Here is a 23,775-nt window from a genome sequence, read left to right on the forward strand (position 1 = left end):
GTCTGTCGAAGATACCAAAGCTCTTCTGAGCATTTGGGCAGAAGAAAGGGTACAACGTCAATTTGACGGCGTGTGCAGAAACGAGGACGTTATAAAATACATCGTTGCAGAACTTGCTAAGCTAAGCGTTCAGCGAACAACGCTTCAAGTTCGGAAAAAAATTAAAAAGTTGTGGGCGCAGTACAAGGCGATTAAAACGCACAATGGACAAAGCGAACCCAGAGAAGGAACTTTCCATGGTTCGACTTGATGGACGGTGTGCTGGGTCAACGTCCCTCTGTTAGTGGAGAGACAAGTCGGGACTATGGCAGCCGCGGACGGTGAGTTAATACATGCTATCTTCTTAAAATCTAAGTTTTCTAACTTCCTAACTTCCTGCCTGAATGAACATCATAATTCCCGCTGAAATGGGTGGGGTTGTATGACGTTTGATCCAGGAAGGCGTGTTAAGGGTGGGGTTTAGGGCAGCGCTGCAGGGCTAATGGCCCGGCAGTGGAAACGCAAGCCCGGTGCTTGAGGCCCGAGGCCACTGGCCCGGCTCGGCTCGCTGTTAGCCTTAGTGGTGGGCAGATCGAGGCTTCGTGAAGCAATGAAACAGTTGAACCAAATGGGCCATATTGTTTCGAGGCTTCGAATCAATCCGACACCCGTCTCAACGGTGACACCTAGTGGTCACTTGCAGGTGTTGATCTGAAACAACTTTGACGAGCCATTAAAAAAATGTGTTGTTTTTTTATTATTGTATTTTTCTAATATGTGAAGCTTGTAACCTGTTGGCTCCTCACTGTGCATAATGTTATTTTGGTCCTGCAAAATGAATATTAATAAAATAAATCAAGCCACGATGTCTCACTTTTTTTGAGATTTTTATTAAAAAATATTAATTTCTCTGCTGTGGAAGGACTTCTTTTTTTACAGATAATTTCTCCAGCCTTTGAAAAAATCCTTTCACAAGGGACTCTTGTTGCTGACGTGCAAATATATATTTTTAGCAAGGACATACAAATGAGGAAAGATTACTGCTCTCTCTTTCCAGTAAGTTAGGGGATCATGAGTTCTGGGCAAATACGCAAATTTCAAATTCTCCTCAAATGGCGCATCATGGATGATGTATTGTTGCAGTAGGCTAGCTGCCGATCACAATACACACATCTCACAGTCACTTTATTTGGGGTTTCTAAACGGAAATGCTCCCACACCACAGATGTACAGCATCTCTTCTGGCGAGCATCCATTTTATCTATCTATCTATCTATCTATCTATCTATCTATCTATCTATCTATCTATCTATCTATCTATCTATCTATCTATCTATCTATCTATCCAAATATATCTATCTATGTATCTATCTATATGAATCTATCTATGTATCTAGATATGTAGCTATAATATATCTATGTCTCTAAATATGTACCTAGATATGTATCTAGATATAATCTATGTATCTATATATATATAAACTTTATTACAGGCTCTAGGCCCAACAGCAGAGGGTTGTTCCATAAAAGACGCTTAGAAAAGCGGGGATTAAACTCCAAAACCGGACTTGAATGAGCCTAACAAATAAGTTGGGGCTAAAGTGGTTCCATAAAAGGTAATTGAAGTTCACGCAATCTCACTAATTTGATCCAGGTTTATCAAGTCTAGACAATTGCGTGTGCACGCGTTTCTGAAGCAGCCCTAGAGGTCGATCGTGGATCAAATCGATCCACCATCAAACAGCGTATATTTTGTGCTGTTTTATGCGTTTGTGACATGTTTTTTTTTTCCCCTCAGTGCAAAACTTACATTTTACAGTTATATTCTCCATCTGTAAATGTTAGAAAGTCGTGCAAATGTTAATGTATCCATTTTACTGCTAATCTTCATATTGAACGAGCGCTGCTGCGCGCATGCGCGCCAAATAGGAGCGCAATAATTCGGACTAAAATATACATTTTGCTTGGCAAATTAATATGCGATATTTTATAACACCAGAAATATCTTCTAATTATAATAATTTATCTTTAGGATGTTGGATAAGTTGCAGTGAACTTCTAGCTCATTACACTCATATATTTTATACTTCAAAAAAAAAAAAAAAAAATTGAACAGAAGTAGCCTAATTCAGGGAAGATTTTTTTTAAGAAACTAAATATATAAAGATACAAAATATAGTTTTGGGTATAGGACCTATGCTACTTAATAAAGATGACATATAGACCTACTTATGCTGAGAATTACAGCTTTTAATGCAATAATTTTTTGGAGAAAGCAAGAATCCCCAGTTTTAAATGAGTGGTTAGATTTAGTTTCTAAAGTACACTATGGAGAGGATAACATGAAATTAAGAGCAAATGTATACATTTTGAAAAGATATGTGCAACTCTAAAATCAAAGAATATTCCATAAAATAAAGGAACATATATTAGCCTACATTAACTACATTTTTATATAACCCTCCCTTTTATTTCTAGTTATTTGTTATTTTATTTATTGACTTATTTAATATTGAATATTTGATATTTAAATAATATTACTTGAATAACTGTTAGGAATTATGTGTCATTATAAGAGTTTGATATAAATATGTGAATGTTAAATTTTTATTAATATTTATTTGTTTGTTTTTTGTCTTTTTCCCCTTAAATCATTATGTAAAAGTGTCTAACTATGTACTTTTTGGTTATTGTTCTAATTTATGTGTTTTTTAGGCTATGTGTTGGTGGGTATCATCACAAAAGAAAAAAAAGTAGAAGGAAAAATAAGGAATATTTATTGGGGGAAAATATGATGTCTTTAAAGGAACTGCCCATTTGTATAATTGTGTTAAATGTGTTTGAATTGAAAGACATAATACAGTACATTTTATATATATAAATATGCTAAAATATTTGTTGTTTGGACATTAGATGTGCCTTATTTAGAATGTTAAACCTACAAGTGTATTTTTATGATAGCAATAACTGTAAAGGGACTATTGTAATGGTGTAAATCAAATGTAGGCTAATATACTGTCAATTACTAAGCTCAGATTCATCTTACCAGTTAAAATTTATACTGTGCTTTTGTAATTATTTATTTTTAATTTTGTGATTTTAACTTCTGCTTTAAAAAGCTTTTTTTTTTTTAGATTGTGTTCTAATGTTCTTCTAATAATCATAAACATGTACAGCTGCCAAACAAAACCAGAGATAAATGTATTCATAAATCTTTAAAACAATCTAATAAAATCTTGGGCACAAAACATTCAGCCAAAAGAAAACCTGTAGTAAATATTCTATCTATCTATCTATCTATCTATAGTCTAATTTATCATTGTAGCCTTATTTAAGTTGATTTTCTGTATACTGCGTATTTATTTTTGAACTAATAGTGGTTAATAAAGTCCAATAATGGTATGGGAGAGTGTCAGTGGTAATATCATTGTGTTCTTGTCGGTCAGTGTTAGAGGATCTGTGTAAGTTAGCCTTGGACCAGGCTAGTTTCCCAGCATAAGTTGCCAGGGTAACTGGGTTTGAACTATTTTAAGTTTGCTTTATGAAACAGAATCCACCGACAATAAGTCTGACTAACCAAAATAAGCCTGGCTTGTATTCTAATCTTGTTTTATGGAACAGCCCTCTGGACATACACCATACAAAAACAAACAACAACAACAAAAACAAAACAAAAAACAATTACATAAACATATACAATACACCCTTTTTCACAAAAGTCTTAAAAGGCACTCAATACCAATGCTTCCATAGATGTGATTGATATCGGACCAAGCTACACCTGGGACTTGTGAGCCTTACTATAATATAGTTTTGTGACTCATCAAGTCGACCCATAAACTTAAACATTAGGTTCCTCAAGAGGGCCTGTAAACAGCTTAGCCTCAAGTCACAAAAAAGCTTACTTGCACTGCTGCTCCTGGGCTTCTTCAGCAGTATCCTCAGACAATCATTATATGCTACCTGCAGTTTGCGCATGGTCTCCTTTTTGTAGTTGACCCATAATGGGGCTGCATAGGGGTACAGTAAGCACGAAACAAGTGCACTTTCACATCATCAGAGCAGTAATGAAATTTCCTGACTAACATGTTCGCTTGTACATACAACTTTCGTCTTTGCCCATACATGTCAAGTCAAGTCAAGTCAAGTTAATTTGTATAGCGCTTTTCACAATACAGATTGTATCAAAGTAGCTTCACAGTATTAAATTTAAACAATACAACAAAGTTTGTTTCAAGAGGAATTTATTGATTGATAAAATTAAATTAAATATCCCCAACTGAGCAAGCCAAAGGCAACAGTGGCAAGGAACCGAAAAACTCCATCAAGTGACCTAATGGTGTCCTAAAACTCCATCAGGTGACCTAATGGAGAAAAAAAACCTTGGGAGAACCCAGGCTCAGTCGGGGGCCAGTTCTCCTCTGGCATTTATGAGCTAGAGGCCGGATTGTAGTTTGAACTGTGGGATTATATGAATGCCTGGCTGAAGAGTTGCGACTTTAATCTAGTTTTAAACTGGGAGAGCGAGTCTGAGCAACGAACAGTATCAGGAAGACTATTCCAGAGTTTTGGAGCCAAATGTGAAAATGCTCTCCCTCCTTTGGTGGTTCTGAATATCCTAGGTATGACCAAAAGCCTTGAATTTAGTGATCTTAAAGAGCGCGATGGATTATAGGGCGATAGAAGATCCGTTAAATAGACTGGAGCTAAGCCGTTTAGGGCTTTATAAGTCAGTAGCAATACCTTGTAATTAATACGGAACTTTATAGGTAACCAATGCAGTGATGATAAAATCGGTGTTATATGATCATATTTTCTTGATCTCGTAAGAACTCTAGCGGCGGCATTTTGGACTAACTGTAGCTTGTTTATTGAGGATGCAGGACAACCAGCTAATAAGGCATTACAGTAATCCAGTCTCGAGGTCATGAATGCATGAACTAACTTTTCTGCATCAGAAACTGATAGCATATTACGTAGCTTAGCAATGTTTCTAAGGTGGAAAAAGGCTGTTTTTGTAACATATGAAATATGATTTTCAAAAGACAGGTTGCAATCGAGTATAACACCCAGGTCTTTTACTGTAGCGGATAAAGTAACAGGACATCCTATGATGTTAAAGTTGTATTGTATCTTTTTCTATTTTTAGCCCCCGACAGCTTTTTTGCTTTAGCCATCTTTTTCGACGACAACTCACTACTCCTTCCTGCTGCTCGCTCAGCGCTCACGGCGCCCGCGCCCGCTCGCCAGCCTGCTCAGACCATTTTCAGGAAAGGGGTGTTTCATTGTGACACAGGCTATATTTTACTCGAGCAAAATTACATAAAATGCATTTTTTTTCTCACTTTCAACAATTAATGTTGCTATTTTGGTTCAAAACAAAATATGGTAACCTTTGCTTATATTTAGGATGAACATAATTATAGCTGGACTGCATGGGCCCCCCCTAGCGGCTGGGCCCCAGAAAACGTTCCCCTTTATCCCCCCTTATGGACGGCCCTGCCTGTGAATGGGACGACATTCTATTCTGAAACTGTCGTCGGAGAGCGGGCACATGCTTGTCTACGAGTGACGCTGCGGAGCGAGCAGGAAAACATGGAGCGGATGAGCGGAATCAGTGGATCTTTAGCGGAGCGATAACAGAACGTTTTTATGGGAATCTTCTGGAGGGTTAGGGAGGGGGGCGAGAGGGGCACCTCAGCTGATGAGGGCAGAAGGGCAGTGGCTCTAGCCACCGGGCCACCCCCCAGTGCACGGCCCTTAAAGTGTGAAAAACTGTCTGCTAAATATTCTATACATGATTTACCCTCTGGCTTTCTAGAACTTTGATTCAATTTTTGCAATGTTGAATAGGCTTTGTCTTTGCTCTTTCTCACTCTGTTCTTCTAATTTTGTGAAGGCATTGTTTTTTTGTCTACAAAATCGGCAGACAACAGAAAATGTTATTTATTTATTCGTGATTTATTTATTAGTGTTATTTATATTAGATTAGATCAGGTTAAATAATTTGATTGAACAAGAATTCTAATTTTCACTACTCCCAGTGTATGATTGCAGAACAATATATGTTTGAAAATTGATGGAGCAACAGATTTTGTGTGAAAATAAATCAGAAAGGTGGTTTGTTTAAAAATCGTATTAATGTATGAGGTGGCAAGGAGGTACACACGGGGTAAAACCAGCACGGTAAAGACACACAGTATTGATACAAATACTTAAGCTAAATTAATATGCTTTTAATAATGTCTAAGTTGATACTTGTTCAAACCAATCACTTTAGCAAAGTTTATAAAAAAATTTAAGTTATTTTGATAAATTAAATAATAAATGTTTGTTCAATAAATATAGGCTATCTGTCATAATTTTCATTTTAAAAATACAGAAACAAGATTCTTGAGATCTTTGTATTTAAATTGCTACATAAGTCTAAAACATTAAAAAATATATAAAATAGTAGATTAAATTAGCACAGAATCAACTTTGATCAAGTCAATGATCAGCCAAATTTCCAAGTCCATCATCAAAAGCGTTTATGAAAAAAAGTGCTGAGCAGAATTTGTGCCATTGAGTGGTATAAGTCAAATGCGCATTTTACCCCGGTGTGACTTTATAACTGTTGTAACCTGTATATCATTTCAATTTATACTTTAACTGTATAATATTAAATTAAATGTCTATACTACTTCCATAGGACGAGGCAGCTCAGAGAGTGAGAGCCCACTGAGCATCAGACAGTTAAACTGGCATTGACATTGAATTATTTAATTGGAAGAGTAATTATAACAACATAAATTGATTTTGCACTAAATCCTAATTGTAATCTTATTGCCCATATAAAAGAGTTGTTTTTAATTTTCTATATTAAGATGATACTGCCTCATTCAAACTCCTTATAGTGCCCCATCTGCCCCTCAAAATGTCTGTGCACGGCCCTGGTCTGAATTGAAAAGGATATGATTTGCATCCCAGATTAAATTATTAAAGTATTTCGTTTCTAAATCTTAGTAAAATTGAGAGATAGGAGGACTTTGATTTCCATCCGCTGCTTTTTTCGTGGGGGTGACCAGTCCTCTCCTGCACTGTCCTGTTGAAGGAACAGACACAATCATGTAACGCTGACCAGATTTAATAAATGATTCTCAAAGAAAATCTAAAGAAAAATTGCTTCTACCATTTTGATATGAGGCGTCTGAATTGAAAAGGATATGATTTGCATCCCAGATTAAATTATTAAAGTATTTTGTTTCTAAATCTTAGTAAAATTGAGAGATAGGAGGAGGGTCTTACCAAAGCTCTTTTCCGGATCGGCTGGGACCTGGACTGAAGCCTGTTCGGAGTTCCCGGGTTCGGTTGTGAAGTGGTTATCTGAGGGGCTGGATGGTTGTTGCACCTCAGTTCCACACACAGTTTTTGTGGAGGTGCCTGACACAGACCTGCGTTGTCCTGTTGAGAGAACAGATATAATCGTGCAATGCTGGGCAGGTTTATGGCTGCTTCTTAAGCCCCTTTCACACAGAGATTCCGGAAAATACACGGATAAAGTGACCGTTTGATTTTGGTTCATTCACACTGCCAGTGATTTTCCGGAATCAGAGAGTGCGTTCACACACAACCCGTAAAAATCCCGTAAAGACACGTGACATCGATGTGACATGTATTGTCTCAGCAGAGTCTTAAGTTTGCTTATGAGCTGAGATTTCTCTCTCAAGAAACCACGCTTGTGCATTTTTTTCTCTGATTCGATTATAAACTTGTGCATTACAGCTAGCGAACGATCCCGGCTTCAGTGTCATCACTACGACACAGCATTATTACGGCTTTTGTTCACACAGCGCACGTTCCGGGACTGAACACGGCAATATTACTAGGTCCCCAACCCGGCATCGATGCCGGCATCAATCCCGGTATGGAAGCTTATGGGTAGCAATATTCAATTTGAAATGTAATATGCAAAATGACAATGCAATATGTAAAATGGCAATGCATTTCTGTATTTAAATAAAAAATTTTCCATCATTTGTGCAACGTTTGGTGCAAAATGAAAATTCAATTATATAATTTACATTTGCCATTTCATACACTACTTTTAATATGGAAATTGAATACATATTTTAACGCTTTATAAGTTGCAAAATTAAAATTTAAATGTATTACAGAAATGATTAGATATGTTTAACATGTTCAAGCAAAAACTGGCAAAATTGTAATTTAAATGCAATTTTTTTCTTAATTGCATTTACACTCACAGTTACGACACTTGCGATTGCATTTCCATTAAGTGTCCCTCAATGAATGTAGCAAAATTCAATGTGCAATTTGAAAATGCATTCTGAGCCGATCACGTGCCCGTCCCGCCCTGTCAATCACTGCGTGAAGGCGGGGCTCGGCAACAGGTAAACACACGCTATGGTGCGTATTTTGAGGTGTTGGAAGGAAACAGGGCGGCGGCAGAGCTGATACGAGCGTTAAATTCACTAAGTGGAGCGTGGACAAAGAAATGTATTCCCGAAGATTATTACGCGCCTGCAGGTGATAGAACCGGTACGATGTTGGACCGTCTGGGTCTGGGAGAATGTTCTGCCTATCAAGCGTCGACACCCATGTCAACATTCTGCTGCGCTGCTGTTGTCTGATGCTGGACTGTGTTGATGTTTTCGTTTTGTATAAAATATTATCATTGTCTGATACATGCTTATCTTTATTATTAGCCTACTATTAACTGTAATACCCAATAATGTTGGAGATCCTATAGTTTTTCCTTCCAAATGCATAGGCCTATTACTCTGAGATCACAAAGCTCCGTTGGTATTCGGTATTAATAGCTAAAAATCACAAAAATGTGACCGCTCTTTATTTATAACTGACTGTAATGTTCAATAAAGTGACGAATGTGATGTGTGACCATCTCTGTTTATTCAGCTGTATAATCATAAAATATGAGGCATACATGCGAGTCCCTTTCCATTTTATAAAGCATATTGATAAGGTATTAATACATATGAACATGGTCACGGAATCTGACGGGTCAAATTCATCGACCTAGCCTTTTTTGGGTGAATGTGGAGCATGTCGAGGGCGGGTGACGTCATCGTCTATAATTCAGTGTCTAATATTTTAAACAACGAAGCAGCACACGATCTTTAACCGGCACAAACTATCGCACAAACAAACGAGACTATTTTGGGTGAATGTGGAGCAGGTTGGGGGGGGTATGGAATGCCAAGTCTGCCAATATTAAAAATAAATAAATACATAAATAAATATACAAATAAATGTAAAAACGAAAAAATAAATAAATAAATAAATATACATAGAAAAGCAAAAAACGAAAATAAATAATTATTTATACATTTATTTCCTTATTTATGTATATATTAATTTTTTTCCATATTAATTTTTTTATTCTTTTATTTATTTCTACATTTATTCATTTCTACATTTATTTATTTCTACATTTATTTATTTTTACATTTATTTATTTCTACATTTATGTATTTCTACATTTATTTATTTCTTCATTTATTTCTTCCTACATTTCTTCCTGCATAGGGTAATGAGGAGGGCGTGGTTTACCTCAGACATAGCAATCGAGCTCAGAGTAAGCGAAGGCGAAGGGTTGAGGCCACAGTGACACCCTGTGGCGAAATACAATAAGTATCACTCACTGACGTTGATACGGTCTGTGACTGCGAGGTATATGGTCAGAATCCTAAATCTTACTGTGTGACATGGATAGGCTACTCTTTATTCCGGACATGGCCGTAGAACATCGTTTGGTCTGGATTTGTAAAATGTCCTGGGCTAACAAACATGAAACAGGGACTCTGAAACGGAATTGATATTTTCCATTTTTCGGTCAGAACTCACAGAAAGGAAGCAGGGCACATATAGGCTACAGTGAAGTCGACGCAAGCATATTGACCAATGCTTTTGAAACGAGACCATTGCATTTGAATGTAGCCTAATTTCCAAAAACAATACTGACAGCAACAGAAACCAGGGCCGCGGGAAGAGGTTTTAGGTTGTGGGTGCTCACCACTTTTGAATAAGAAACAATATCAAGACTATAAAACTCGTCAAAAAACGTGCACACACTCCAACCACCTGCCTGCACATTACATTTTTGACTTTATTGATTCTGCTTTTATTCGTAATGCAATGGACCGGTCAATGGGACATAAATTAATCCTTAAAGGATGGGACTTTATGGGACATTTGCACAAAAAGAATAAATAACTTACCGTAGCCTATTTTATAAGTCGCTCCGGAGTGACCAATAAATATTATTTTAATATTTAAGAAACCGAAGCAGCACAAAATAAACGTTTATCGGCGCAAATTAGAACAAACATATGAGTCTATTTTGGGTGAATGTGGACTAGTTTGCAGACGTTTTGCATTGGATTGGGGGCGGGGCCAACTTCACGCAGTGATTGACAGGGCGGGGCGGGCACGTGATCGGCTCAGAATGCATTTTCAAATTGCACATTGAATTTTGCTACATTCATTGCGGGACACTTAATGGAAATGCAATCGCAAGTGTCGTAACTGTGAGTGTAAATGCAATTAAGAAAAAATAACATTTAAATTACAGTTTTGCCACAGTTTTTGCTTGAACATGTTAAACATATCTAATGATTTCTGTAATACATTTTAATTTTAATTTTGCAACTTATAAAGCGTTAAATTATGTATTCAATTTACATATTAAAACTAGTGTATGAAATGGCAAATGTAAATTTTATAATTGAATTTTCATTTTCATTTTGCACCAAACGTTGCACAAATGATGGGGAAAATTTCAACCCGATCTCACGGGAAAACGTACAAATTCTACGAGGTGGCTAATTCGTACGAATTCATACGACCTCACTCGTACGAATTCGTACGACGATTTTTGCAAAATCGTACATATTTTACGAATTGCCCAATTCGTATGAATTCATACGAATGACCTATCCCTGACCCCGCCCCTAAACCTACCCATCACGTGGGTTTAGACAAATCGTACAAATTCGTACGAGTGAGGTCGTACGAATTCGTACGATTTAGCCATCTTTTTATCATTCGTACGAATTCGTACGAATTGGTCGTGAGATAGTGTTGGAAAATTTAAATTTAAATACAGAAATGCTTTGCCATTTTACATATTGCATTGTCATTTTGCATATTACATTTCAAATTGAAATTTGCTACCCATATGCTTCCATAATCCCGGGTCGTGTTTGTGTTCACACAGAAGGCGTTCTGTTGACTTTGATTTCCATCCGCTGCTTTTTTTGTGGGGGTTCTGCACTGTCCTGTTGAAGGAACAGAAAACATAGTAGCACAGTTAAAGGCAATGTTTACTTGTCTGAATACATTTTAAAATAAGTAAAAACAAGAGATATAAGGGACTTACAGAAGCTTCTGTGCTCCTCTCTGAGATTGTGCTAATAACAGGTGCTCCCTGTTAGCAACACACAGACATAGCTATCTCAGGCTCAAGGATCATTGGTTTTTGCCTCTCTGAGATGTTGTCAGGCATGGTAATATCTGAAATTACACAACATTTTAAAAACATGCTACATAAATCATCAATTTGGTCTAAGCTGCCTGGGTCTGACTGTTGGCTGTTGACTTTGATTTCCATCCGCTGCTTTTTTCGTGGGGGTGACCAGTCCACTCCTGCACTGTCCTGTTGAAGGAACAGACACAATCATGTAACGCTGACCAGATTTAATAAATGATTCTTAAAGAAAATCTAAAGAAAAATTGCTTCTACCATTTCGATATAAGGCGTCTGAATTGAAAAGGATATGATTTGCATCCCAGATAAAATTATTAATGTATTTTGTTTCTAAATCTTAGTAAAATTGAGAGATAGGAGGAGGGTCTTACCAAAGCTCTTTTCCGGATCGGCTGGGACCTGGACTGAAGCCTGTTCGGAGTTCCCGGGTTCGGTTGTGAAGTGGTTATCTGAGGGGCTGGATGGTTGTTGCGCCTCAGTTCCACACACAGTTTTTGTGGAGGTGCCTGACACAGACCTGCGTTGTCCTGTTGAGAGAACAGATATAATCGTGCAATGCTGGGCAGGTTTATGGCTGCTTCTTAGACTAAATCAAAAGGCGTATCTTTTTTGATCATTTTGAAATATAAAAGGATTTTAAATTGAGGACCTAGAAAACATAGTAGCATAGTTAAAGGCAATGTTTACTTGTCTGAATACATTTTAAAATAAGTAAAAACAAGAGATATAAGGGACTTACAGAAGCTTCTGTGCTCCTCTCTGAGATTGTGCTAATAACAGGTGCTCCCTGTGAGCAACACACAGGCGCTATCTCAGGCTCAAGGATCACTGGTTTTTGCCTCTCTGAGATGTTGTCAGGCATGGTAATATCTGAAATTACACAACATTTTGCAAACATGCTACATAAATCATCAATTTGGTCTAAGCTGCCTGGGTCTGACTGTTGGCTGTTGGCAGGGATCTTTTGTTTTTGCCCATCTCCGGAATCAGCCTTCTCAGATGCATCAATGAAGACCAGGGATGTGGGGCATGATGTTTCTCCTGTCTCCACTGTTTCCCCCCACTGCCCTGAGATGAGGTACCCATACTCAGGATGCTCAGATATGAGGACTGAAGCTTCCACCATCGCCCACCACCGCCCCGCAGCAAGGGCCGCAATGAGCTCATCTGAGATTTCAGAAGAGGAGAACTCCTCTGCACTCTCAAAAAGGGTGTGCATGGTTGACATACTCATATTGATGATGGATATGATGTAGAAAATGAACTAGAAGTGAACAATACTTTTTGCAGTTTATATCTGTGAAACACTATGAAAGAAAGAGAAAGGGAAGAGATGATTTGAGTAAACATACAGTACAAGAACCTGAAATCTTGTTGTCTTAAGCCCAACTTAAACTTATGTCATCCGCATTCTGCAATTTTTGTCATCGGAAGTTCCACGGACATCCGTATGTAGCCCAATTTTTTTTCACTAACGGTGCGTGCAAAACAACGCATACACTAGGTGATTGTTAAGACAGAGGAATGTTGACACGACTCTGTACTGCTCTTTGACATCTGGTAGAGTAAAATTAAGAAATTGTGCAGTGTCAAACTGGTCCACCAACTAATAGCTGTGAGGACACGACTGTGCTCGAGATGGAGCTGAACGCGGAAAATCAAGTATACCCGGGCCTTTAATTTTCTAAAAATAAAAATTAAAAATGTATACAGTGTAGGCTATGCCCAGTGGCAATCCATCAGAAGAGGGAAGGGAGGCTGAGAGCCTCCTTAAAATGCATTTAAAATGAACAATGAAGCTAAAAAAGTTAATTGTTATTTTTATTAATTTCCTTACTAATGTGCATAACTCAGATGCACACAATGTAAATGTAGCCTATAGCCTATAGGGATGGGACAGTATGAAAATTTCATATCACGAAAATAGTGACCAAAATTATCGTGATTATCAATATTATAACGGTTTTGTTAAAACGAGATGAAAGTGTTCAAAAATAACTGATGCTCACACTGAAAACATTTTAACAAGTTTTATATCTGAAACTTTAATAGCCTTGAAAACATTTCATCAAGTTTTATATTTGTTGAATCAACAAACAACAAATAAAACAAGCAGCTCTATGACCTTTTTTAAGCAAGATTATATTCTGTGGCATTTCCTTCCTTAAAATGACCGTCGTCAATAACAACGCATTATAGCACAGCGCACATCTCGTTTAACTTGCCGTCTTGCGTCTCCGTTTTCGATTGTATTGAAAATGAAATCAGAGTTGATTTATTGTTTACTGAGTTTGATAATATTTTTGTGATCATGTAATATTTAAAACATCAATCTGCCTTCCACCATTCCTCCTCGAATAAAAAAACAACAACATTGCGCGCTGCACTTGCGTCAGCCTGTTGCTGGCTGGACAGGATTTACAGTGAGTTATTAAAATCACGATAATCAAACACGGTTTATAGTGAAACCTGTAGCACTAATCGTCCCATCCCTAAAAGCCTATAGTCATTTTTTATTATGCCCGGTTGTCCAGGCAAATTTGATTGCTAACTCGAATCAGCTTAAGGCCAAGCATATCACTTAAGTGTGTCATCAGATCTGCTATCGTTTAGTCAATGAAATATAAATTATCAACAATTAAGGCCGGTGTTTTGCCGACAGGCGACACAGGCGGCCGCCTGGGGCGCCATCTGCTGGACGGGGCGCAAAATTGCAAAAAAAAAAAAAAAAAAAAGTTAATTAAATGTATGTATCATATTATGAAAGCTGCGCACACGCTGTACACTTTTACTGTGCACTGTCCACACACTGCTTGTATTTGTCCATTTCTTTTACTAGATTATACAATCCTAAAAAACGACTGAGTCACTCTGACAGGCCAACCCACGCGCGTTGCTCAGCAACCGGGAGTGGCGCGAAAACATCTGACAGCTGGTTTTAGCGCTTTAAATTATGGGGTAAAAGTTGAACATGGACAGGTTACCACGGTAAAACTAAACTTTTTGTAGTTCTAAACTTTTCCTGGTTTAGATGAACACTATCTAAGGCTGCATCGAAAGGTAACTTTGCGTCTGCTGCCATGTTATATCCATAGATATAAACAAACTGCTTCGGTGTGTCGCATAAAAATAAAAAATAAAAAACTCTCGCCTTGGGCACCAAATAACCTAGAGCCGGCCCTGTATATATATATATATATATAACGATTTGATCAATATTGATTCACATATCATCCTCTCATTTCCACAAAACCCACCACTCTGTAGCCTACCATGCCTATATTTATCAAAATGTAGCTACAGCAAATCGAGACAACAACATATCACAGTTTAAGCAGATACTTATGCAAATTATGAAAATATTAAATTCAGATCCCCAAAACCCTGCATACTCACACAATCGCCAACTTGCTACTAAAAGAATAAATCCGCTACACTCATACTCACGGTCTGAAGAAATTAGAATGCGCCTATGACGTAACAATCGACCACAAAAGTTTGAGGGATAGAGACAGAGCACAACGCGTCATAAACTGAAAAATATTTTTTATTGATCAAATCTAGTCATTTAAAGGTAAATACAATAAAGAAGAACAAAAAATATCCAAAAAAGCGTTCTAAACAAAAAACATAAGTAATTGTATGGCTTCGGGTCATTTTGACCAGCGAGGGAAACATATGTTACAAATTGAGAGGGAAGAATGAGGGAACCTTACATTTTTGGGTGAACTATCCGTTTAAAATGTAATCGGCTGGGGCACAAAACTAACCATGACCTGAAATGATAAAAAGTGGAGAACGCATAGAACATAAGCCTATTGAAAAACAAAGTGTAAAAATTTGCAAAATCTAACAAGATGTGTCTGGTTTTGAACTGATGAGATCTATGATTATACCTATGGATTATACGGACGTGTGTATGACAGCATATGGAGCTGCAGCCAAATCAAATTTAGAGAAATTACAAGTAAAACAACATGACGTTTTAATAGAAATATACACTTCACTTCCAAATTTAGAAAAACTAGGTCAATTGATCCCAGCTCAGAGGAATTCAAAGATATGAAATAGCTGAAAAATTGAAGTAAATCTACATTAGTTATAAACTAACAATGAAAAATACTCCTACTACAGCACTTATTAATCTTAGTTAATGATAATCTAATCTCACAAATTTTGAGATCAAAAGTTTATTAACATTAGTAAATGCACTGTGAGTTACCATAAACATTTGTAAAATTAACATTAAAGTTAATAAATGTATAATAAAAATGTTTTTTTGTACAATACATAAATAACTTAAAGATCGTTGTATCAAAAATCACCAATGGGAGTTATGGCATACTTACATTTGTACATGAAACTGTTCTTATTAGGAGAAAATAAGCAATGAAGCCTTGCTTTTACATACTCCAGTATCGTAGATGGCAGTATGCTATGGTATGCACATGTCACGGTCCCGCCAAAAGAAGAAGAAGAATATCGCGGGAATAATAAATGTGAATTTTCGCGCGCTACAGATTGAGTTTAAACTTAAACTGAAGAAAATGGCGAACGCCGAAGTGCAAAAGACAAATGCCAGATACAGTCTCAGAGGTGAGACAAACGTGTTTCATTAACACTTCATAGTATTTAACTTCATGACAAATGATTTTAAATGCAAGTTTACGAGGAAAACAGATAAGCACAGATATAAAAACGAATGCAATGTGTTTTCTTATGTTACGAGTATCTTATTGATCTTCTGTGTGCGAACCTACTTTGTGATACAACAGAGATAATATATAGCCTGTTGTGTTTCTCGATGTCTTGCTATAAAAACTTGAATGGAAAGCAACAGGCTAATCAAAAATGTATTTCATTTCGTGGCCTAAACATCAAAAAAGCAGTGAGAAAAACGTTAATTTCAAGTAAAATGTCATTTTCAACGGTTAAAATGGTATTCATACATAAAAAGTGACTTAAAGGGAAAGTTTCCCAAAAACAATAGTCCATTCCAAACCCGTCATCTTCGCAACACAAATGAAGATCTTTTTGATGAAATCTGAGAGCTTTCTGACACTCCATTGACAGCTAAGTTACACATCTGAAACTTTGACGCTTCAATAAGTTATTTAAAGATGAACAGATTTAATTTAGGCTTCTATTCACATTTCACATAAACATTGATCAGTGAACATAAACATAAGCTCAACCAAACATGCTTGACACATGAGAATGAATGAACCTCATTGGTTCTCGCACGTCAAGCGAACATGCTTGAGCTTCCATTTACCACAACTGATGTGTGAGTTGATGAATGTTTATGTGAATAAAGCCTAAATTCAATCTGTTCATCATATAAAGAGATGTGCCTCTTCAGACAATTTGGACTAATCCGTTCAATTCATATGAATTAGTTCTGTCATCAAATTATGACAGAATTTTCATTTTTGGGTGAACTAAAACCCTTTAACTCTGTAAAGTCTGACATATGAAATAATTTTTTTTATTATTATTTTAAATGGAACAATTTGTTGAACATTTAGACAAAAAATAAAAAGATATCTTTTAAAAAAAAGTTTGCTTGTGGTTTTTGTTGAGTATCATATACAAAAGCCTTTTGTGGCTCATATAATATGATATAGGCTTGTGAGAATATGGAGCTCATACTCAAGGAGGATAAAACACCTCGATTTAAAAATCAAAAGACCCAAACTGAGCAAAAATATGCAATTTGATGCAGTTGCTGATATGGTCAAAAAGTAAGATGAAATTCTGATAGCATGTAATGTATAGCAGTCTACTTGCATAAAATGCATATAAATATCAGTTGTCTCTATAGAAATAAATATGTATACTGTATATTGTATACTAGGTATATATAGGCTATATAGAGAGAGATATCTATGTAAATATGTCTTAATGTATGTAAATGCTTAGTTTTATGATCAAAGCTCTGTAGTTTTAAAACAATGCAATACAATGATGATTGAGAGATGAACAAATAAATGTGCCTCAAAAACCTAATGTATCATATGATACTCACATTTTAACAGGATTTTTACAAAAAATGTTGATAATCAAGTAAACCTATGTTGCTTCAGTCCAGTAAGTGTTCATTGTGAAATATTAACTATATATATATATATATTCTTATGCACAAGACATCATCATCATATCATTTGAGAGGCTCTATAGGATTAAAGGATCAAACTACTGTTGAAATGTTATCATAATTCAAAAATTGGTTTCATCATGCGCCTCGCAGATCAGTTTCCTTTGCTGACGACCAAAAGGGTTTTCTGGAAAGGCATACTGGAGGAGCTGCTGTGGTTTATCAAGGTACAATAGGAAAATATTCCAAACTTTTTGTATCTTATTTCTGTATATAGTATTTTTTTTTCTTTGGTTTTTGTTCATTTCGCATTTTTTAAATGTACTTTTTGTTCATCCAACTTAGGGTTCAACAAATGCCAAAGAGCTGTCACAAAATGGTGTGAGAATCTGGGATGCTAATGGCTCCAGGGAGTTTCTGGATAAAAATGGCTTTACTGATCGTGAGGAAGGAGACCTGGGCCCAGTGTATGGCTTTCAGTGGAGGCACTTTGGAGCTGAATACAATGACATGCACACTGGTAACTATCTCTCTCTCTCTCTCTCTCTCTCTCTCTCTCTATATATATATATATATATATATATATATATATATGTAAGGAATAATTGACGACAGGCCGTTGAATTATTAGAAAAATAATGCACACCCGAGGTGGTAATGCGGTCACGACGCGAAGCGGAGTGGCCGTTACACCTCGGGTGTGCATTATTTTTCTAATAATTCAACGGCCTGAAGTCAATTATTCTGCTTATACTACAGTTACCACACCTCGAAACATTGTTCAGATTATGTATTTCAAGACGTTTGTAAAGTTTTTGTCATTAAAACGCTCTTGTATGTAGGACTAATTTCTTACGCATCTAATCCCATGCCTCCGTTGCTAATTCCAAAACGTCATTTCAGAGTTAGTAACGGAGGTTTGAGCCGCTGATAGCAGACTAATGCTGAGTTAGGGTTAGGGTTAGGTAGAGTTAATAACGGAGGGTTTGAGCGGCTGATAGCAGACTAATGCTGGGGACACACGACTAGCTGACACATTCTCTGACTGTTTTCATCGTCTGCAGCAGATTTTAAACACCGACTTTGAACACAGACTGAACGCGCTGAACACGCGCGGGCATGATCAGTCAAAGTATCAAATTACATTCATAACCGGCCTTAAAGTGTGTTCCCGGCTTTATGCAGTTATTAATGCAGTTATTAGAGAGAGATGTTGCATAAATGAGACAGAAAAGCATGTGCGTCAATATTATTATTTATTAATTAATTCAATCGTTTTAATTAATTCGTTAATTCTTTTTTTTTTCTATTATTGACAGATGACAGTAGACTAGCCAAATAAATGAAACCCAAAGCCCTTTTAACAAGTAGGCCTATCAATAATTATTTATTTGTTATTATCTGCAATAAAAATCCGTGCTGCAGGACTATCCATTTATTTAGCCTATATTCAGTTTAATTTTCGATTGATTATAGATAGGACTTTATAGTTTATTTATTCAGATTAAACTGCATGTTTCTATTGATTGTGAAGCTAGACATTGAAAATTGCAGATCAAGCGCATGGGGCGAAATGCTTTTTCTTGTTATGAATTGTATCCTATTTTCCGTTATTACAGTTGACTACGCGAAGTGATATGGAACTGTAACTGCGGTCAAGACCTGCCTGGAACTACTTTAGCCGTGCGTTTCCCTGAAAATAATGCACACCTTAGAACGTTCGTCAACCAATCAGATTCAAGCATTCAACGGCCCTGTAGTATAAATATATATATACACCATTTACATATAGCAACAATGTATACTGAATTATTAACATATTTTAACAGTAAACTATATTTTAAAGTGCCCCTATTATGCTATTTTGTAGTTTCCTAATTTTGTTTTGTAGTCTCCTACAATATGTTTATATGCATCTAAGGTCAAAATACACTTTAAAGGTGACATCTTATGCCCCTTTTCACAAGATGTATTATAAATCTATGATGTCTCCAGAATGTGTCTGTGAATTTGAGCTCAAAATAACCCCAAGATCATTTATTATAGCTTGTCAAAGTTGCCCCTTTTTGGGTGTGAGCAAAATTGCGCCGTTTTTGTGTGCATCCCCTTAAATGCAAATGAGCTGCTGCTCCCCGCTCCCGTTCAGAAGAGAACCGATCCTTTACACGAGCTTCGATACTCCAGCAATAACAAACGCGAATTTCAGTCAAATCTCAGAAATAACGAGTAGCGGAGGCAGATTGTAGAAATTGTAACTTTTAGACGCACCTGGTCGTTTCTGAATGGTTAGTGGATACATTTATGTAGTTGTTGTGGAATTACATTGATTAATCTCATCGACTTGCATGTACTGTCATGTTTAACTTCTACACAAGTTGACAGTTCCCTGAGGTCTTTATAAGACGTGACATTTTTTGGTCAAATAGTGTTCTGTGCTCGTCTGTGCAGCAACGACAGAACAGTTTGCATGCTTTGCTTGAACTTTTGCCATTGAGTTTTAACTGATTACACTGTTGTCGCTTGCGAAAACCAAATGGTGGCGCCGTGGGCGTAAACGTGCAGATTAAGGGGCGGTGATATTATAATAAGATCCTCTTCCTAGTCAGAAGGGGAGCGAAATCTGATCGGCTTAAGTTTTGACATGCTTGCAGAGAAAGGCTCACCAAAACAAAGTTACTGGGTTTCACTTTTCACGTTTTCAGGGTTGGTAGATGCACAGGGGACCCGATTATAGCACTTAAACACGGAAAAAGTCAGATTTTAATAATATGTCCCCTTTAATTTTCTCATAATATAAATTGCAGCATCATCTCTTTTCTCACAGTGTCTGAATTGGTTTGATCAAGGATTTTTCTAAGGCTGGAACTTTTCTATCAATAGAGCTGCACGATTCTGGATAAATTGAGAATCACAATTTTGTTTTGTGTAAAATGAAGATCACGATTCAAAAAAAAAAAAAAAAAAAAAAAAAACTACATTAGACAAGTACACAAAAAAATCATGCCATCTAGAGTTTCATTCATTTTAATGGAGTCCATGTTTCATTTATAAAGACTTGTTTCTTTATTGGATGAATCAGCGTTTGTGAATAAATCTTTCAAATGAACGATTCAATGACAAACTCCTTTTTTTAAACACTCGCTTGTCGCTACCTCCTGGCGTAACGATAAACAATACAATACACACAAGAATCAAAATACTTTTTTAAAAGATCAATAACGTGTTTATACCCAATATAAACTTTTATCCCAGTATACTTTTATCCCCTGTTATTTGTAACCCATAAATAACAATAATGTGTGGTTGTAAAGACTGTGTGAAGCTGCTTACTGTACATTTACATGGCAGCTGCTCCCTTCAGGGGCTCATTTATAAAACTTTGCGTAGGATCCTTACTAGAGGTGTGCGTGCGCGCAAAAGCTAAAAATGACGGACGCAAAATAATATTCAGACTTATAAAACCGTGCGTAAGCAAGAACCTGAGCTGAATTCTCTTTATAAATCCCAGTCAGCGGAAGATTGTGCGCACATGGGTCTCCCCGAAATAACCATATACGGAGCTTACAACGCCTAGTTTTACTATGCATATCCTCATCTGCATATCATTTGCATATGCATATTCATCCACGTGATAACATGTTTAATGGTACAAGACATTTGGAAAATATGAGATACAGATGTGCCATCACATTACATTGCTAAAAATAATTTAGTAGCCTATCCTTGCCTTGTTTTTTAATAATAAATCAAAATAATATAAAATACATTTCAGAGAAAGGTCTTATCCACTGGCCAAATAGTATTTTTAATTTCTTTATATTTTTAATGGAAACGGATAGGCCTTATTGTGCATTATTGATCATTATTTGCGCGAAAATATTTTTTCAGACCAAATCATGCGCTAAGCAAACCCCGCTGTAGTTAAAACATTAAAACACAGCATGCCACAGGAAAAGTGTTCAAAAGCATCACATCCACTTCGAATATTTATTATTATTATAATATAATTTTTTTGTAACTTCTTGGTAATGATTTCATGTCATTTAAGTGCTTAACTCCATTAATGAGAATGGCATATTTAATATAAATGTGTATATCAGATGTAGCCTAAAACATAGTTTAAATCATTATTTTATTTATTTAAACTGTTATTGTGAACATGCACTGTATTTATGATTAGGACTCAATGAAAAAGTTAAAGCTGCAGTCCGCAGTTTTTCCTCTGTCGCCATCTCTGTTCGAAATCTGCAATTGCAGTTATTCGCAGAATTATCAACTTTACGTGCGTTGTGCCTCGGCATGGCACAGCGCGGATGAATCCAATGTTTTGAGGAGAATGTGCAGCTGTCAATCACCACGCTGGTGGTGTGGATACTGTCATTCGCAATCACAGATTCTACTTGTTGGAAGTTTGACCAACATAAGAATTTTTACCGGAAAATGTCATCTGAACAAGTAACATCCACTTTTGTTCTGACCAACCAAGGGAAAAAAGCATTGCAGTAAATCGCGCTGATTAAATCTAACGATCGCTTATCATTTCACGTCAAACCGTACAAATTATACTTTGTTCTCAAATTGTTAATGTTAACAACATCAGCATTGTGTGACTACATTTAATGCCCTTCCGATATTTATCCTTGTTTTCGCATGGGCCCGGTTGCAGTCTCTTTTTTTCGAAGTCTGAAGTCTTTTGCATTTTACGACGGGTGAATCTCTAGTTGTCACTGGTGATTGTCATTTTAACTTTTCTGGATCCGCCATCAAATTGATACGTTTAATTATATCAAGTGCTGTGAGAAAATGCTATAAATCTCCACCTCCAACATCCTCACACGCAATATAGCCGACTAGCCGAGACTCCTTCTTTTTGTGTACAGATGTGATGTAATGACGCAAAAGACATGCTCGAATTTCCCACGGAAATCCACCAGTACCGCTGGAATTAAAAACATTACAAGCTTACCATTTTGAATCGAGCTACGGCAAGCAGATAGTTTTGAACACTGGCTGGTTATGTACAAATTATTCTGGATAATTTTTAACCCAAAAAAGCTACGGACTGCAGCTTTAAAGTTTAAACTTTAAACCTATTTAAAGTGGTTTTCCTTCATCTGCCGTCAGTCACTCAGCTCACCATCGGTGTCGCCAAACTGCTCCGTCTCCAAAATGTTCGTACGCATAGGTCAGAGTTTGCATGCAGGTGCGCAAATTTACCGTCAAGTTTGTTTTTATAAATCACAACTTATGCGTCGGAAGTGGCGTACGCCTCTTTCAGGGCCTGTTTTGTGCGTACGCAACGGTTATAAATGAGGCCCCTGATCAGCGGCTGCGCAAACACAGATCGGAAAGCGTGACCGCGGACACTCTGATTATAGTTATAGTTTACTCTGTCAATACTGACACCTTCTGGTCACTTTAAAGTAGTACGTCGCGTTTAATAATATATCAGCCATTTTGGATTTTAGAGCTCATGGTGTAGAGTATAGAGGTGCATCCACGTACATCCTTCTTGTTTTGCTCTTGAAACGGCACAATCTGTAAGTTTAAAAGACTAATCTAAGCGGTAAAATACGATTACATGTATTCTGATAGGTTATACATATGTTTGAGAACGATTTGCATGTGACATGTTAAATGTAGCCGAGGCACATAATTGTGATGCTTGATTGTTCTTCTTAACACAGCTATCTTCTAAGTTATGTAAGGGTGATTTATGTGCATCTTAAATATTGTTTTGATTTATGTGAACTGAATGTAACATTGTAAGAGATATTTTTTTAATATCATTGTTCATTTGTGTTACAGTTTCACAAATTGGGCTTCAGTAAAGAAAGTTTGACCCTGACAACTGTCTACGACTTTTACTAAGCCTTTGTTTAGATCGCTGCAAAAGCAAACATAAGCTGAAGGCAGAAGATTAAAGGCCCTAAAGTCTTTGTCTTGTCTCTTTTGTTTTTATTCTTTATTTTTAACAAATAAAAATATAGAAACACAATAAGTGTGTTGCAACATACCCTAGGTAAAAAACAATATCTATAAATATGATACATTTTTTTTATCATATTTACCTCATGACGGCCGACACTCTCATTCATTAGCATAGGCAGCGACAAAATATGCGCTGTTCATAAACCATGACAAATACCTTTAGTGTTTTTAAATCATCCCTTCAAACTTTTTTTTTTTT

The 23,775-nt window shown here is 36.6% G+C and overlaps 1 protein-coding gene and 1 long non-coding RNA gene across 2 annotated transcripts; one reads left to right on the forward strand and one right to left on the reverse strand.

The window, feature by feature from the left end:
* Nucleotides 1-7,003: 7,003 nt before the first annotated feature.
* Nucleotides 7,004-12,260, reverse strand: LOC309500232. The gene is made up of 5 exons (XR_014206506.1): nucleotides 12,228-12,260; nucleotides 11,860-12,015; nucleotides 11,381-11,656; nucleotides 7,267-7,422; nucleotides 7,004-7,063 (listed from the first exon to the last, which is right to left on the reverse strand). It is a non-coding gene; the product is annotated as an uncharacterized lncRNA (long non-coding RNA).
* A 3,759-nt stretch (nucleotides 12,261-16,019) lies between these two features.
* Nucleotides 16,020-23,524, forward strand: LOC309502150 (thymidylate synthase-like). The gene is made up of 4 exons (XM_082174416.1): nucleotides 16,020-16,084; nucleotides 17,739-17,812; nucleotides 17,931-18,105; nucleotides 23,394-23,524. The coding sequence occupies exons 1-4, from the start codon at nucleotides 16,036-16,038 to the stop codon at nucleotides 23,414-23,416; spliced, it is 321 nt and encodes a 106-aa protein (XP_082030542.1). The 5' UTR covers nucleotides 16,020-16,035; the 3' UTR covers nucleotides 23,417-23,524.
* The last annotated feature ends 251 nt before the right edge of the window (nucleotides 23,525-23,775 follow it).

Source organism: Leuciscus leuciscus (assembly GCF_965113295.1).
Source record: "Leuciscus leuciscus genome assembly, chromosome: 6".
Taxonomy (NCBI): domain Eukaryota; kingdom Metazoa; phylum Chordata; class Actinopteri; order Cypriniformes; family Leuciscidae; genus Leuciscus; species Leuciscus leuciscus.